Source organism: Haliotis asinina, chromosome 15, assembly GCF_037392515.1.
Source record: "Haliotis asinina isolate JCU_RB_2024 chromosome 15, JCU_Hal_asi_v2, whole genome shotgun sequence".
Classification (NCBI taxonomy): domain Eukaryota; kingdom Metazoa; phylum Mollusca; class Gastropoda; order Lepetellida; family Haliotidae; genus Haliotis; species Haliotis asinina.
Window position 1 is genome coordinate 50,897,133 of NC_090294.1, and position 17,900 is coordinate 50,915,032.

The 17,900-nt window shown below is 40.4% G+C and overlaps 1 protein-coding gene across 3 annotated transcripts in view; it reads right to left on the reverse strand.

The window, feature by feature from the left end:
* Positions 1–1,209: 1,209 nt before the first annotated feature.
* The window catches only part of LOC137265498 (alpha-1,6-mannosyl-glycoprotein 2-beta-N-acetylglucosaminyltransferase-like), an 83,821-nt gene continuing 67,130 nt past the window's right edge, over positions 1,210–17,900 (reverse strand). For 2 of the 3 annotated variants that reach the window (XM_067800913.1, XM_067800914.1), the window contains exons 5-9: positions 11,047–11,177; positions 9,550–9,625; positions 8,771–8,860; positions 8,217–8,341; positions 1,210–7,421 (exon numbers count right to left, since the gene is read on the reverse strand). In XM_067800913.1, coding sequence (XP_067657014.1) covers positions 7,199–7,421; positions 8,217–8,341; positions 8,771–8,860; positions 9,550–9,625; positions 11,047–11,177 — 645 coding nt within the window. In that variant the 3' untranslated portion in view covers positions 1,210–7,198. The remainder of the gene's footprint in view (positions 7,422–8,216; positions 8,342–8,770; positions 8,861–9,549; positions 9,626–11,046; positions 11,178–17,900) is intronic. The other variant, XR_010954933.1, reaches the window with a different exon arrangement.

Below are 17,900 nucleotides of genomic sequence, written 5' to 3' on the forward strand. Positions count from 1 at the left end.
TGGAATCTCAGATTTCCGGTTTCGCAAAACACTGCCAGTTTCATGAAGCTAATTAATTTGATGCAATAAGAGATCTTTTGTCGGGCCTATCAGAGATTTCTCGTGTCAGAGGCTGAAGACCTTTTGCTGACATTATTTACCAAGTATATGATCGAATACTTAGCACTTTCTGTATGGCTGTGATATGTATCTAAATGAGTGTTGTCATGGTGACATGGCAGAATAGTCGTTGTGAGTTATTTTTTTTAAATTTATCATCCTCAGTATACAAGTTTTTGTTGTCAAAGATACTAGATGTGAGCCTAGCAGACTATGTATATAAGCTGATGAAACAGCATTCTTTTATTTCTGATTGAATTTGAATGTTATATTTTATAATTGTGTGATAAGTTGAGTTGCTGCATCTGACTGTTGTATCCTCCAGGAAATGTCTTGGTCAGAAGTTGTATGTTGTGTGTCGGTGTGCTTTGTATGTTTCTTCTACACATCAGTGGGCAGGCGAGCACCATTAAGTTCCAACTCTTCTGTGTGAGGATTGACTGAGCCATCATGCTAGACAACAAATTAAACACAAATAAAATGTCCAAATGTTAAGTGACCTTGTGTTTTGTTTGGCGAGTCCCTAGAACTGGATATCAGTAACCTGTGCTTGCTTTAGCACCAGGCATAACTGATTAAGTGTTATGAGCCTCTGTGACTATGATGCTATTGAAATGATCCAGTAGTATCCAGCAATATTCAGCAATATTCAGCAGTATTCCAGCTTTGTTACGATGGTCTGTAAATAATCGAGTCTGGACCAGACAATCCAGTGATCAACAACATGAGCGTCACTGTATGCAAATTAGATCCGATGATGTGTCAGCAAGTCTGACCACCCAATCCTGTCAGTTGCCTGTTACGACAAGCATGAGTTTAATTCTAATCTGGATCTTCACATGTCATCTGTTTGGGACAGTAGAAAAAGGCTTCATGCAGTGCACTACATCACATCAGGATCACCTTGTTAGTTTAAAAGGAAGGTCACCAGGATCAGGTTGGTTGGGACAGAAGGAAGGTCACCAGGGTCTGGCTGGTGGTATAGCAACATCATGGTGGGTGATAACAGAAATGTACCAATTGTTCCTATGTGGGAAATCAAATCCTGGGTTTTTGGCAGTAATCACAAGGCTACAGTGATGCCAGCTGATACAAGACAAAAACAACAAGTAAACATGATCAAATATAGGTTTATTCAAAAATCATTGCACCTCATGAACAGGATGACATGAGAGACACAACCCAGTCCCCTCTCAAGTCAACAAAAAGACTTCGACATAGTGTCAGTACTGGAGATGATGTGAGAGGACACTGGGCTGTGCTGGTATGTTAACAAGGTGAAAATGATGGATGCAGGACAGGCAGCAATAATACTGTACATCATCACAACAGTCCACACCGTGCAGCAACTGCAGCAACTACATGCCGCCAAGGTGGAGGAGTTGAACATCAACACTCCTCCTCTGTCAAGAATGCTGAAGTTCACTTATGAAATATTTCAAATCTGTTAAATTATCAACCACCAAAAGCATAAGGTTTGTTTCTTATGTTTGAATTACAGATGTTTTTTTGACAGAACCAAAATCAAAACACAACTGTTGGTAATGATACATATGAAAATGAGGGGGATGAAAATGTGACCCTGTGGAGATATTCCCAGACCAACATGCTCAAGATGAGACAGTCAAAACCGATCAACCAAACCATAAATATGAAAACATTTTAATTCATGAACATCTCTTACAACATAGGGCTTTCCACTACATGAGGGTCAAGGATAGTACGCTTACAAAGGGAGGTGACTGGTGTAGCTAGTACCCTGTATATATCAGTCAGTATAACAGTATACTTTGTTTTACTGGTTTAAATGTGAATCTGTCATGACTGAATAAATACTAATTTGTAAGAAAAGAATGCCAGTGATTTCCCTAGCACTGTTTTGGGCATTATTGCTATTCCCAACTTTCCACATATACAACTGTTGCCATTTTCCACTCATTGGTTATTGGTGCACTCCACACATTCAAATTATTTGACTCAGTGTTGTAAATAAACCTTTATGCTTCATCTGGTAGGATCACAGACCACAAAATGGAATATGGAGGACCTGTGGCAGTGTTATTCTAGCGCCATTCTTCAGAATCACTGTCTATGGACTGCTGTCCAATGGACCATTGAGGCAGAGTCTTTTGGGCAGTGTTTTGGCTAAATATAGAAAGGTCAGACTATGGACTGTAGGCTGCAAGACTACAATACCATTGAGGCAGTGCTGGTTCCATATACAGTGGAAGCTGTCTAAATCGGACTCAACTGGGACCGACTTTTGTGTCCGAATTACGAAGAGTCCGAATTGGACTGGTGAGTGTCAAGAGTTAGCTCCCTTGACCAGGAGATACGCATGCACAGTTCTTTCACCATGATGTAACATGTTTTCGGGGTAATAGCGCAAAAGATTATCATGGACATTATTGGGAATCAGTAGATTGTCAAAACTGTAACTCCGTCAATAAATATCACCTCATCTTTTATAAATAATTTATTGTTAGAATGCTCTGTCGTCCAGTGGTTTCCAATGCAACACACATTTCATGTCTTGTCCGTAAGCATGAGCGCTAGAAGTAATGTGCCATGTTTTCATGTTACTCGCTATTTCGCGGCGTAACGCACTTGTATGGAAGCGCATGTGATTCAATCTTCACTGAGTTGTGTCAGCTTGCTGCACTTCTTTGTTAATTCCTTTTGTTAATTGGTTATCATCACACCTGATAATCCGTTTGAAGTCGGTAATCAGCTCACTACAAAGCACTTCCGCCTCAGGCAGTCCCGCCAGTCCGAGTTAATTAGTGATATTTCATAGTAAAGCGGAGATTTCAGTCCGAAATGCGAGTTACCTGAAGTCCGAATTAGTTCGCCTATATGTAATGATAACTTAGTTAACTTCTGCCGGGACCAACAATTCAGTCCGAATTATATAGAAAACCGAGTTACTTAAGGTGAGAGTAAGACAGCTTCCAGTGTATACTGGACGAAAGTAGTAAGGGATATGTGTACACTTTGAAATTATGAATAATGATGTATTTATATATTGACATACTGATAAAATATCAGTTGTATAAATATCAATATTCCTAACTTATTTTATCCAAGATAGAAGGGTCACAGACGTAGCACTGCAGACTACAAGACTACAACACCATTGAGGCAGAGGAACTCTGGAGTTCAATATCACATACCACATGACCACTGAGAAGGGAGAGAATAGTTTTCCTCATCTTCCAACAGTTTTCAAGTTACATCAGCATTTCAGCTTAAAAAGAAACTGTCGTGGAACCTATGAGCACTGACATACCTATAAACACATGGACAGTGAGCGAGGATTACAACAATGCTCCCTGAAGCCTAAGATTTTGTAACTTTTCTAGTTACTTATACCTCATTCCTCCTATACTGTAACATAGGTGCAAATGGTAAGAGAAAAGATACAAGATGTTAGGCTTACAAAAACTTTGGGAAACGGGACCCAGGTTTCTATCCTGTCCAAGCACTTCAACTCTGCCAAGCAAAGAAGTGTCAAAATATGGACTGTTTGCTGGAATATGCCTCTGAAGTTGGCTTGGACCAGACAGAATCCACCCTATAATACACACTGTGAGATAAGGATATCGAGTGTCTGGGCATTGATTGGCTGTCAGGGGAATAGCATCCAACATGGCCCACGTGACAGTTTTCACATGATGTGGACAGAAACATCACTATATATTTCTACAAGTTCTGGTCCTCCAGGTGGAGATAAATGTAATATTTCGGTACCAGTATACATCATGGAATCAGTTTCTACCAGTAAGTCACACTAGAACCTGCCTGACTGTTTTCATACTTCAGAAACAAACAAGCCTGATCCTGGCTGCTGAATCACATGACCTTGTAGCAGGTAGGCAAGATATTGCACTATTGCACTCAACCTCTGACAGTTCTCTTAAGATCTTTAACCCCTTGACCTTAAGAGATGAATCAACCCCAAACCAAACATTCCACCTTATAAACTTGAATTCTCTATCTTCATATACAAGGAACCATTCATTATTTGCCAGTTTGGTGCCAATCTTTTCCAATGAAGTCTCGCAATCAAATAAATACCTGACACTGTGATATCTTCAAACTGTGGAGTTGTGTCCCCTCTGTACAAAATTAAATCCCATCCAAAGAGTGAAGTGATATTGGAAGGTACCAAATGAGTTTCCAAGACGACATGATATGTACTTCTCCCTCCCACACATTTGATATGAGGTGAGGTGTTGATATGAACAAGCAGCGCCACATAAATACATATAAAACAAACAGGTTAATTGCATTTTACCAACATGCACATTAAATACTCTTTTCCTGACAATTTACTTAAACATGACAGAGTTGCATCAGCATGCACTGTCCATATGGCAGTGTGGCATGCCCAGATCAAAACAGCACCTGGGCAAACCTAAGTGCAATAACAGGAACTTTGATTCAACAATAACCAGATAATTCCAAATGCATTTTGTTTAACATTTAGTCATTCCTCAGAAGAAATTGTTTAAAGCAATAATCAAAGCATCCTAAACTGAAGAGCTTATGTAACAGATAGACAAGGTCACTGATAAGGGAAGGCTGATGTAGCATCAAGGTAACTGGCATCTACCTGTAGCATCAAGATAGCTCTCTGATATCTACCTGTAGATTCAAGGTAACCCACTCAAATCTACCTTAGTTTCAAGGTAAATTCCTGAAATCTACCTGTAGCACCAAGATAACCCACTCACATCTACCTGTAGTTTCAAGGTAAGCTGACATCTACCTGTAGATTCAAGGTAAGCTGGTATCTATCTGTAGATTCAAGGTAAGCTGACATCTGCCTGTAGTTTCAAGGTAAGCTGACATCTACCTGTAGTTTCATGGTAACCCCTGACATCTACCTGTAGCATCGAGCTAACTCCATGACATCTGCCTGTTGATTCCTGTAAGCTGACATCTACCTGTAGTTTCATGGTGAGCTGACATCTACCTGTAGTTTCAAGGTAAGCGGACATCTACCTGTAGATTCAAGGTAAGCGGACATCTACCTGTAGATTCAAGGTAAGCTGAAATTTACCTGTAGATACAACATAACCCCCTGACATCTACCAGAAAACAACAGATGTATTTTCATTGAAGCAGTCCATATAATGTTTCATAATCTTAAAAAATACCTACTGTTTAAGTCAGGGATGGACACAGCTGAGAAAGGGGATGCACAGTTCATTTTTACCAGATTTCACAGGAATTTCAATGGTCATTTAACAAACTTCCGGAACAAAAGGTTGGCAGAACACGTGTGCACTCCGTCTGGATCCACCTATGCGAGGTGTGTCCTTTTATGAGAGAAACAATATGTCCAATATGTTCTGAGGTCCCGCATGCTGATCTTGGCCAAAGCAACTCAAATGTACATGTTGATATTCCACACAAGACTGTCAGCTTTTCAGACATAACATAAATCATTCCAAACATGATCTAAATTAATCACGCAAACATGATGTGATAGATGAGGTGAGTTTGGCCATTACTGAAACATGTTGGCACATTAATATCATTGAATATCTAATAAACAAGAAAACTGATCAGAGTTGTGTCAGAAATCTTTGACCTCCTTGTTACTACATCCAGCATATGGTTGCCATAACACAATGCAATCTATATTTTTCCTGAAAACACGGTAAACTGAGAAGGAATAAATTATACTTTGAACGTCAGACTTCACAGGTGACACAAAACGGTCACACAATGGAGGAGAATAACTTTAAACACAGGATTGTGTTTACAGACTGGACTAGTCTTTGAAAGTGAAAACATTTCACAGGAAGAACAGTATTACTTCTCTTTAAAATATAGCATAAAAAGCCCAGATACTCTTCATGTGCAATAATCTGGACTTGTAAGGGGAGTGCTGGATGGGCTGGTTTAGGCCTCCATGGTAACAAATTTAGTAATGTGGAGAAAAGAGATTTTGAGTAACCAAGAGAAATTATTTCAGTCAGTTCCTGACTGAATTGGAAACAAGAGCAAAAATACAAAAAGTCAATATTAATGCGATATGTACCCTATGTCAGGTTGTCCAGAAACAACAAGAAGACACTGACAACAACGAATACAAGACAACCATTATTAATATTGAACTTTGTTATCATCATGAACAGCATGTTTTATATATATATATATATATATGTGTATATATGTACAATGTTCAATAAGCAGTGAAATCATCACAGGTATAAACAGTTTTGGCTTCAACCATGATAGGACTTCATATCTGAATTGCTAACAGCCAGACACAAATTAAATTACAAAGCAAAACACAAAATCATCAAAGTTTTCAACGTACATGTGCAAAGCCATTACAGATTTTAGACCATGAAATAGTCAGTAAAGAGGAGTGGGGCAAGGGGTGGTATTGAGATGAGGGGTGTTGGGGAGTGGAAACTGTTGGAAACAGACTATTTGTCTGTCTATTGCTTCAACAGATACAATTCTTCCATCTAACAAGGAGGGGAAGCCACATAATTCTCTTCATGACGTCCATTATGTGAAGTAAACAGTATTGATTGTTGTTAACTGGAGGCAATATATGAGATATTCTGGGTTAAGTAATATTTTTCCAACAGATCCTACTACCCCTCCCCTGGATAAGACTGTTCAGCCTTAGCAAACAAGGCTTAGTTCAAAGTATTGCATTCATGAAAGAACAAGTAAAACATTCAGTCGTACAAAATGCATGACAAGCGTTCACTGTGAAAATACTGAGGATTGCTACCATTTCAACACAAATGATTTGATCATTACTCTCTGAAACAAGATGACTTTGTTAACTTGAAAAAATCCAAGGATGAATTAAACCAGATCATCTGAAAAGAAAACCCCACAAACTTAGGCTTGTCGTGTGACACAACCTTGCACACTAACATGACAAAATATCTGGATGAAACAACAACAGATGATAGTCATTCTAGTTCAAATGAAAGAATGTTATTGTTAAACTTTTAAATACAATCAGATTAGTCAGATGAGATTGTTCACAGTTTATGTTCTTCCTTCTTGTGAGTCCACCTATGGAATCCAAGATGTCCGATGGTGCCGTCTGCTCTAACTATCACCTAATAGTGGTGTTTCTGTACAAGAAACTCAGGCACATTTCATGGTCCCTATTATCGCCCCATCCACCATTAGCTTTGGGGTCTCTTAGTTTGAAACGGGAATCTCCCGCCACTGATAGCACATTAGGAAACAGATATTGTTTGTTTTTAGCAATCAGCTCCTCCACTTTCTTCAGCTTGCCCCCAGGATTGCAGCTTTTGCCCTTCATGTGCATCCCACTGAAAGAGAAATCAGCAAATTGTTTACAGAGCTAGGCAGGAAGATACAGCACATACATGATATTCCCCTGAAAACAGACTCGACTATTACATGCAGAACAAGTGCGTTAGTTATTATTCCAATATTCCAACAATATGACGTGGGCAACACCAGAAACTGGGTTCACACATTGTACCCATGTTGGGAATCAAAACTGGATCTCCAGCTCGATGAGCAAACACTTTAACCTCTAAGCTACTCCACCGCTTCAATCAAACTTAGAGATTCAGATTACACATACACACTTTTACTTTTCTAAGCTACATGTGAGACAGGGAGTGTCCCAAAGAAAGAAGTAACTGTGCCAAAGAAACAGTGGTGAATCTGATGCTTTAACTCACTATCAGTGGACAACCTGATGCCAGATCCAGAAGGTAGTGGGGGGGTGTAGCCCACTGCTGTCCCGAAATATTCTTCTCAGAGGAGCATTTCCCTCTAATCTTTGGACTTAATGATTAATGTGCATCCCTTACTTTCTCAAATGCTGGATCTGCCCCAGTAATAAGGGAAGTAACTCTGCAGAGTGTGTTCAGCAGACCACTGTCATCTGCACCTGATGCTGGGTGGACCATAGAGTTGTGTCCCTTAGACTAGATGTTTCCTACCTCTGTTTGTTGCCAGGCTGACAGCATGACGTACAAAGTCTACCAGCAGCATAACTGCATTTTCACAATAACAGCTGCAAAGCCATTAATAAATGAAATACTATTCTATAACACAACTATTAGTAGGACTGCTCTATAACCAACTCTTACCATTCGCCAATGTGGAAGATACGACTAGCCTTCATCTTGATGGTCCTGATCTTGTTGGGGATGCACTTCATGCTGAGATGCTGAATGGTCCAGTCCCAGTTGTAGTCGTCATGGAGACAGAACTCCTGGTAAAATGTAAAATTACGATTACAAATGACACATTTAGGATTTGGTTGTTTTGTTTTGTTTAACACCACAGTCAGCACTATTCCAGCTATATGGCAGTGGTCTGTAAATAATTGACTCTGTACCAGACAATCCAGTGATCAACAGCATGAGCATCGATCTATGCAACTGGGATAAAGTGTCAACCAAGTCAGCAAGTCTGACCACCTGCTCCCATTAGTTGCCACTTACGACAAGCAAGTGGCAATGCATGTGTATTCATCCAGGTTGCTATGGACTGACCTAACCTTGATTCTTGCAAAGTGACAAGCTTAGGCTGGCTGAAGTTGTGTATAGAAACAAGCATGTGTTACCGGGGATTGATATAACTAGATTCAAACTGTTCACTAAAGCCACAGAGCAGCTTGTCTCAAACGACCTTGTCTCACCTTAAAACATTTCTTGATTTCATTCCACAACACCCTGGTGAACACCATTCCCATGTTGTGTTTGGAGGAAATCCAGTAGGCTCGCTCAACCTGGCATCACACAAACAGACACTTAATACAAGACTAGTAATCTCCACATATTTTACAGGACATACTTGAGTGGAATAACTAATTCAGGACTGTTAAACTGAGTCTACATAAAATCATATTTGGTTACATCAGCTTTATCAATGTGTCTAGTTGCAGCCGTCAGTGAGTGAATTAAGTTTAACACCAAACAAAGCAATACTCCACCTATATGGCGGTGGTCAGAGACTGGACCAGACAGTCCAATGATCAACTGCATGAGCATCGATCTACACAACTGGGATACAATGATGTGTCAATGAAGTCAGTGAGACAGATCCCATTTGTCGCATCTTACAACAAGTTTGGGTCACTGAAGATCAATTCTAACTTGTATCTTCACAAGTAACAGCAGCCTTCAGAGATAACCAAAGGATATCAGAATACGAAGCAGTCCTTAGGTATAAGAACTTATTAAGAAACTACCCTTATATACTGAGTTCAAAGAGAGAAAGCTGCTTAGCAGCAGGCAAGGATTCAGTCGTACATCGGTTAAAACTAGCAAAGCTGGACCAGTTTGGCTTTTCATATTTCTACTTTGGATGACACTGACCTACATGTTTTAGGATGCTAAAGACTGAGGCCTGTGGGTGAAGAACATACTGCCACTACAGGTGGTGACTGTGAGGGTTGAAAAGGAGGATGCTACTTACTTTGCCTGAGTTGGCCTGGTAGTTCTGGACTTTGTCGTAGTTGCCGATGACCAGCATTCGGCAGTCTTTACAGTCCCTGTAAGCACAGACACACGTGACAGGCTGTGATGTCATATCTCATGTCATGCCATATCTAATGTGATTTCATAACTCATGTCACGCTTTATTCAATGTGATTTCATGACTAATGTCATTCCTTATGCAATGTGATTTCATGACTAATGTCATTCTTTATGCAATGTGATTTCATGACTAATGTCATGCTTTATTCAGTGTTATTTCATGACTAATGTCATGCCATATTTAATGTAAGTTTGTAACTGTCAAACCCTGTCTGATGTCATAAACGTCATGCCATACTGGATGTGACTAACAGGTTGCAATACGAGGAGTACAATAGTTATGATATGTAATGTAATAGTATATTTAGATTTCCAACTGACACAAGATACTTGACGCCACCAGCCCTGCTTCACTCAACACATTCATTGACACTGAACAGTTTGAATTTTTAAGCCATGGTTAGAGCTGACAATATTCCGCGCCTACTGCTGAGCCAGGTGACTTGTAAAATTGATTTGACATATTTCAGTGTTTAAAACCTCATACTGTGTTGTTTAAAAAGCAAAATGTACGGGTAAGGCCAGTTGTACCTGAAAACACGGGGAGGTTGTAACCACACAACTACTGGGCATTGATCTATGTGACGAGACAGACTATAGCTAATTTATTTTCAAACAGACAGAAGGAAAATGACCAAATGATAGGAAATGCCAGGACCTTGATAACAGCACTAATGTCTTTAATTCCACTTGTCTCGCAGAGCGGTGGACGTTGTTGCCAGACAATTGACTATTCAGATTACAACTGTTGACCAGATCTGTGCTACTCCCTGGCAAGAGCAGCCTTTGCTGCAATGAACATCCAACTATCTTCCAAAGGAAAGTATAGTGATTGAAACAGCTTCTCATCGGACCAGCCTCATAAATCCAATGTGACCTCACACCCTTCATGTGACCTGACATCCTACAGCCCACCTCAGCAAACACCCTACAGCTAATGTGACTAGACACCCTGTAGCCCATGTGACCAAACACCCTACAGCCCATGTGACCCAACACCCGACAGTCCTTGTGACCTAACACCATACAGCCCCATGTGACCCAACATCCTACACTTCATGTGACCTGTTACAGCTCATGTGATCCAATACCTGGCAGCTCATGTGACCTGACATCCTACAGCCAATGTGACCTGACACCTTGCAGACTACGTGCTCAGACTTCCTTCAGTCCATGTGACCAAACTCAATACAGCTCATGTGACCCAGCACCCTACTGCCCATGTGACCCAACTCCAGACAGCTCATGTGACTCAACACCCTACTGCTCATGTGACCTGACACCTTGCAGATCACATGATCCGACTACCTACAGTCCACATGACCCAGTATCCTGCAGCCCATGTAATCAGACACATGCATCTATGTGTACATACTTGTTGGCAAGGTTCTGCATCATCTGCAGGATGGTGAGGACGTCCTCCGTGACGTAGTAGTCGTCCTCCAGCAGCAGCACCATCCCCTCATAGTTCTTCATCACATCCAGGTCCTCAAATGCATGATGAAGCTGCAACACAAAGCATCTCATTAAGCATCATCAACGAAGTCAACACGTTTGTCAGTTAATGTCAGAAGACATATAATATGTTGAAATAATTAAGTGTGATTGAGCGAGTAAGTGAGTGATTTTACTTTTATGCCACTCTTACGCAAAATTCCAGCAATATCACAGTGGGTACACCAGAAATGGACTTCACACACTGTTCTCATGAGGGAAACAGAGCACAGATCTTTGGCGTGATAAGCGAATGCTTCAAGCACTAGGCTACCAGGTCTAGTAACTCTACCCTGGTTGTCAACAGGGGTCTAGAAAATACATGACTCAATCTACCCTGGTTGTCAACAGGGGTCTAGAAAATACATGACTCAATCTACCCTGGTTGTCAACAGGGGTCTAGAAAATACATGACTCAATCTACCCTGGTTGTCAACAGGGGTCTAGAAAATACATGACTCAATCTACCCTGATTGAAAACATGGGTCTAGAAAATACATGACTCATTCTACCCTGATTGAAAACATGGGTCTAGAAAATACATGACTCAATCTACCCTGATTGAAAACATGGGTCTAGAAAATACATGACTCATTCTACCCTGGTTTTCAACAGGGGTCTAGAAAATACATGACTCAATCTACCGTGGTTGCCCACAGGAGTCTAGAAAATACACACAACTCAGACTAACAGTGAACAGGGCTCAAGAAAGTTATAACCTGAAAAATAGCTCCTTAACATCAAATACATTCATCACATTTCAGAAAATGCACAGCACAGATGTACATCACACCATGAACATTCACACCAAAACAAACATTTTTGCTGGATGGCTGTCCGTCCGTCCGTCCTTGATGTTAAGGAAAACTATGGTCCTGCAATTCATCTGGGTTAGATTTTTAACACAGCCTAGTTATTGCTATCGGAGTTGATGGCTTCATGGCATCTGTGAAGTAAACAGACATCACTACAGTACAACATACCGCTACTGACATAATCCTAGTTCTATACAGAATTTACACCTTTAAGTGATAGAGTGAGAGGGTGAGTGAGTGAGTCTAGTATTACATCACTTTTAGCAATGATTACACGATGCCATTTTTCCTCAGTAAAGTACAAATTCTAGGTGCCTGACTCTGAGGGTGCGGGTTCGAATCCCGGATGGGACTCAACCAAAAAAGTACTAGAATTTGTACTTTACTGAGGAAGTGAAATCCCAAATATGACATATGTTGCATTTGACCACTTCCTAAATGGCATCGTGTAATCAAAGCTTTCGGTCGTGGGAGCCGTGCCAATTCACACTTATCAGAGGGGTACACAAAGTAAGCAGTCTAGACTACCAGTTGTCTGACTTTCATTTTGTGGAAGTCGCGGTGGATGAGTGGGTTAGGCGGCTGACTTTGTGTGCTGGCGATTAGGTGCCTGACTCTGAGGGTGCGGGTTCGAATCCCGGATGGGACTCAACCAAAAAAGTACTAGAATTTGTACTTTACTGAGGAAGTGAAATCCAAATATAACATATGTTGCACTTTTAGCAATATTCCAGCAAAATCACAGTGAGGAACACTAAAAATATTCCAGTTATGCTCCTTCCAAGACCTCATCCTCAGCAGGAGTCATGGGAAATATATTTGACTTGGAAATCTGTGACAGTCCTTGTCAAAATTAATTTGTATTTCTCTAGTCCACAAAAATACTTAGCTACAGAGTTGCCATCTAATGGTATAAAGTGGCAGTCTACAAAGAACTATCACCATGGCACCAGATCATTTCAAGCAGCAGCAACTCAGTGATGGAAATCACTACCTCAGGGTATTATAAAATCCCCCAACCACTAGACATTCAAAACTTGACATTCCCCCCAAATCTCCTCCTGTGAACTTGGCATCTGTGACTATTGCAGCGACACAGCATGCACATTTGTGAATGGAATCCAGCACAATAGAGATAGATATTATTATTATTGATTATGTTTAATTGCCAAGTAAAACATGTCTTCGTTTCAACCCACTGACTCAGTAACTGTAAAGTAAAATCTAAAAAAAAAGAAGCCAACATGTCTGACAGAACAGGATATTGAGGAGTCTGACTAGCCAGTTTCCAGATGGTCCCTAGCTGGTGAACATATAGATCATCCATTTATCAGGTAGACTGGGACACCTCTCTGTGCCTGTTGCCTACAACGTATTGATTAGGGAGGTGATCGTCCAGGAGAACGGTCATACATATTCCACAGCAACTCCAGAGGGAGCACTACATTGTCTTATCTACGACCAAGTAATATCAAGTTATGTCAAGAGAGAGGATGGTTTATAGATCTTTATTCTGTTAGATCCTTTATTCTGAGGCATGAAATAAACATGGAACAACACAAAGAAACAATTGTCAGTCTGATCACCAGAAAAACATGAGCTAGAAGTCAGGGATTTCTCAAAAGAATTGTTCTTAAGTCAGCGACAGATGAGAATTAACTGGAAGTCCTGGAAACTTGGTTCATAGAGTGTCTTGGTAAAATCCTTCAGTGAGAGACAATGCTTGTGGCATCAATCATATTATTGTCTGGCCCAGACTTGATCATGTCCAGGCAAAGATTAAAGCAGCATGACAAAAAGAATACACACATTCATCTATTTTCACTAACTGTAGGTTCGAGCAGTAAATATTTGAGTTTCCATTCAGCTGTATGAAACAATGGTCTTGGGTATTTTTTTACTTCTCATTTTGTTGCAGAATCAACCAACATATTAAATACCGGTAAGTGGGGCCGTAATATGACGTCAATCATGCTTGTATACATCAGCTGTATACATCTCAGACAAGAAACAACATCTTTATTGAGCTTAGGATTCTATTTCCAGTCCATTTCCGTGGAACACCCTACAGGTTCTGTACTGCATGTAGGCAGAACACAACATCGGTAAAAGAATTACCAGTTTCACACATCAATTTTAATTTGTCAGTTTAAAGTGAATTGTCTCTGTGTTCATACCAACCTGGATCCACAAAGAAGTCTGTGTGAGACGTAACCATGGTGACTGACCAGACTAACCCAATTTTTGTTAAAGACCAACAGTGTTTGGGGAGGGAAGAATTACTGCTGAAAATTACCAATGAATATTTCACTCAGTAATTACTACAGAGAAGAAGACATCAAACAGGTTCAGAGGCTATGTTGAAAAAAAAAACCAACTCTGATCTGTAATGCCCTGATATCCATCAGGAATGTCTGTGTGAGAGTGAGACCGAGGGAGGAAGGAGGGAACGAGAGAGGGAGAGAGGGGAGGGAAAGAGGGACAGAGTGAAGGAGAGACAGAGGAAGGAGGGCAAGAAAGAAAAGAAAGGAGAATGGGGGAAGAGGAGAGGAGGAAAGAGAAAGAGAGAAATGAGTGAAAAGAAAGAAAGAAGGACGGTGAGAGAAGGAGAGATGGAGAGTTAGTTACAGATAAACTTCAGGCCATGAAGCTATGTTAGATGTTTCTAGGTGAAAATGATTTCAGCTGAAATTCAGATGTGAGGATCACATGCCCCCAACAGTATCCAGGATTGATTAATGAGCATTTAAACCAACAGATTCGGGGGAAAATTGCCATTCCTGTTCTATAGAGAGAGTAAACTTATCTTTAAATATTTCTCACAAATATTTCATATTCTAATGCAACAAATCTGACCATAACAGACACTTCATGTTTAACAGAGCTCACAGACAGGATGCAGTGATGTCATGTCCACACCATACAAACGTTAGCCCTTCAACATGGAGGCATGACTACTCACAGTGGGTACAAACACTGAACTGGGACAATATTTGGCGGTCTGCTTTGTGGCACTTCCCTTCCCTCAACCTGCGAGTATCCCAGCCAGTGATCCCTCAGTGGAGACCTGATGGTTACAAGCCCAGGTCTTAATGTTTGCCACACTTGAAAATATGTTTTCTTTAAGTTGCAATGTAGCCAATACTTAGACAAAAAGGGTATCTCATGTGCATGTGAATACTGTTCATGATTGCAAATGCCCATCACTGTGGTCTGTTTACTGTGTCTGCAGGGTCTGGGTAACTGCCATTTCTCCTGTCAGTCTCTCTATATCACAGCTGTTTGAACCCTGTCATTCTCTTTATATCACAACTGTTTGAACCCTGTCATTTATCCTGTCAGTCTCTTTATATCACAGCTGTTTGAACCCTGTCATTTCACCTGTCAGTCACTCTGTATCACAGGTGTTTGAACCCTGTCATTTCACCTGTCAGTCACTCTGTATCACAGGTGTTTGAACCCTGTCATTTCACCTGTCAGTCACTCTGTATCACAGCTTTTTGAACCCTGTCATTTCACCTGTCAGTCACTCTGCATCACAGCTTTTTGAACCCTGTCATTTCACCTGTCAGTCACTCTGTATCACAGCTTTTTGAACCCTGTCATTTCACCTGTCAGTCCCCTGTATGTCACCACTCCTTGAACCCTGTCATTTCTCATTTCTCCTATTAGACGGAAAAATTGAGTTTAAACCAGAAAATATTTTACTCAGGTTTAAAGGGAGAAACAATAACTCTTTAAATGCAATATCTCATGTAGTGAAACAGGTAATATATACACACAAAACAAAACAACAAGTTCCATATTTTAACCATGTAGTAAGGGAGATAGCAAAATACTATGAAATCACAAAATACAATGCATATTCTACATGTAGCAATAGCGAGTTCTTCACCTTCTCGTCATCTTTTCATATTCTATTCAGGTGCAATAACCCAGACAATATATCATAAGCGCATTTGCAATAATCATTTGTTTGAATGGAGTGTGTATCTATTTCATGATTTGGATTTGTGAAAGTGTGTTAAAGGTATAGCAAGCAAGTATCTTTGTAAGCAAATATACACTGTGTAACTACTTATGCCTTCCTGGACATATACCTGAATGTACCACACATGTATCATGTAAACTGTGGAAATAAAGATGATTAAAAAAAAAAAAAATAAATAAAATAAAAAATAAAATAAAATAAAATTCTCCTATTAGAGACCACAACATACAGCTGATGACTTAAGTTCAAATCTGTCCCATGTGACCGTGCCGTTACAATGGATCATATCTCGGAGTTGTTGCCCAGAGGTGTGTTTAAGCACCTACTTAACCTCCAGCGTTTGGCTTTATGATAAACAAGGCATCTATGTTCAGTTGTCTGATTCCCTGAAACCATCCATGCGCATAAAACAGCATATAGCAATCAGTTCTAGCAACAATAAATTATTCACAGTACACACATGAGCACACACAATCTATATACGTTTAGGAGATCTATCAGTCTGCCCTGTCAACCATAACAGAACAGTCTTCAAAATCTTTTTCAATATACTATCTAAGCAGGTTTTACACTTGAAACAAATGAACATCACTTTAACATCAAATCTCAAAGTGGCTGTCTTATGTTACAAAATACAGACTACCCTGCATACACTGATACATATTTTACTAACAATTTAACACCTTAATAGAAATGCTTCTCAAAGAACCTATGAATAAATTATGAAATTGTGCTACAGTTACAGAAACACTAAAGAGGAGTGAGTGAGTTTAGTTTTACAACACATTAAGCAACTTTCCAGCAGTATAATGACGGTGGACACCAGAAATAGGCTTCACAGATTGATTGTATCCATGTGGGGAATTGAACCGGGGCCTTAAATGGTCTGACTTTCAAATGCTTTAACCAATAGGCTACTCTGTCACCCCTTACAGAAGATGATACATCAAATGCTAACAGAAACAGCTGACCTTGTGTCATAGCCTACTGCAAATTGCCCATATGTAGAAGACACCACCAACAGCAGTAGTATCCTGCTGGTTACCACTGATGAAGACCTATTTCAGATTTCTTGTTGAGATCTGCGGTTGGTGCCTACACCGTTATGTTCAGTAACAAGCTTAGATTCAGCAGACAATGAATAATTCACTACAGGAAAATAACATGAGCATTCTCCTCTATTGTTCACTGTATGGTGTTATGAGAACATTTTCACAGTGTCATTGCAAAGTGAGTTCAATGAAGGAACTCTGGCTAGAAGCAGAGAAGGAATGTGGTGACAGTGATCAGTGAGTCAGTGAGTGAGAGTGAAAGAGAGTGGGTGGTGGGAGGGTGAGTGAGTGAGAAAGAGAGAGCTGAGTGAGTGAAAGACAGTGTGGTGGGTGGGTGTGTGCTGAGTGAGTGAGTGAGTGAATGAGTGAGTGAGTGACTTATACCATGATGTGTCACTGATGTGGAGAGAAAGTCAATAGTGATGCAGGTAGACTGGGTGAAACCCTCTGCCCTGAACTACATGGTAAAGAACTGATTAGCTAGTTGCCAAATGGCTAGATTGGATGGTTCCCCAAAGGCTAGTTTGGACGGTTTACCAAAGACTAAAATGGATGGTATCCCAATGGTTTGTTTGGACGGTTCCCCAATGGCTAGATTGGCTAGTCTGCCAACAACCTGACTGGCTAGTCCTCTGGCTGACTAGGTTGGCTAGTCCCACAATGACTGGACTGGATGGTCCCTTCAAGGACTACATTGGATATACGGACTGGTCCTATGGATGACTAGGTTGGCTAGTCCCACAATGACTGGACTAGATGGTCTCCTCAAGGACTACACTGGATACACTGGCTGGTCCTATGGATGACTAGGTTGGCTAGTCCCACAATGACTGGATTAGATATTTCATGGACATCCTCTCTGTCACATCCAATTATT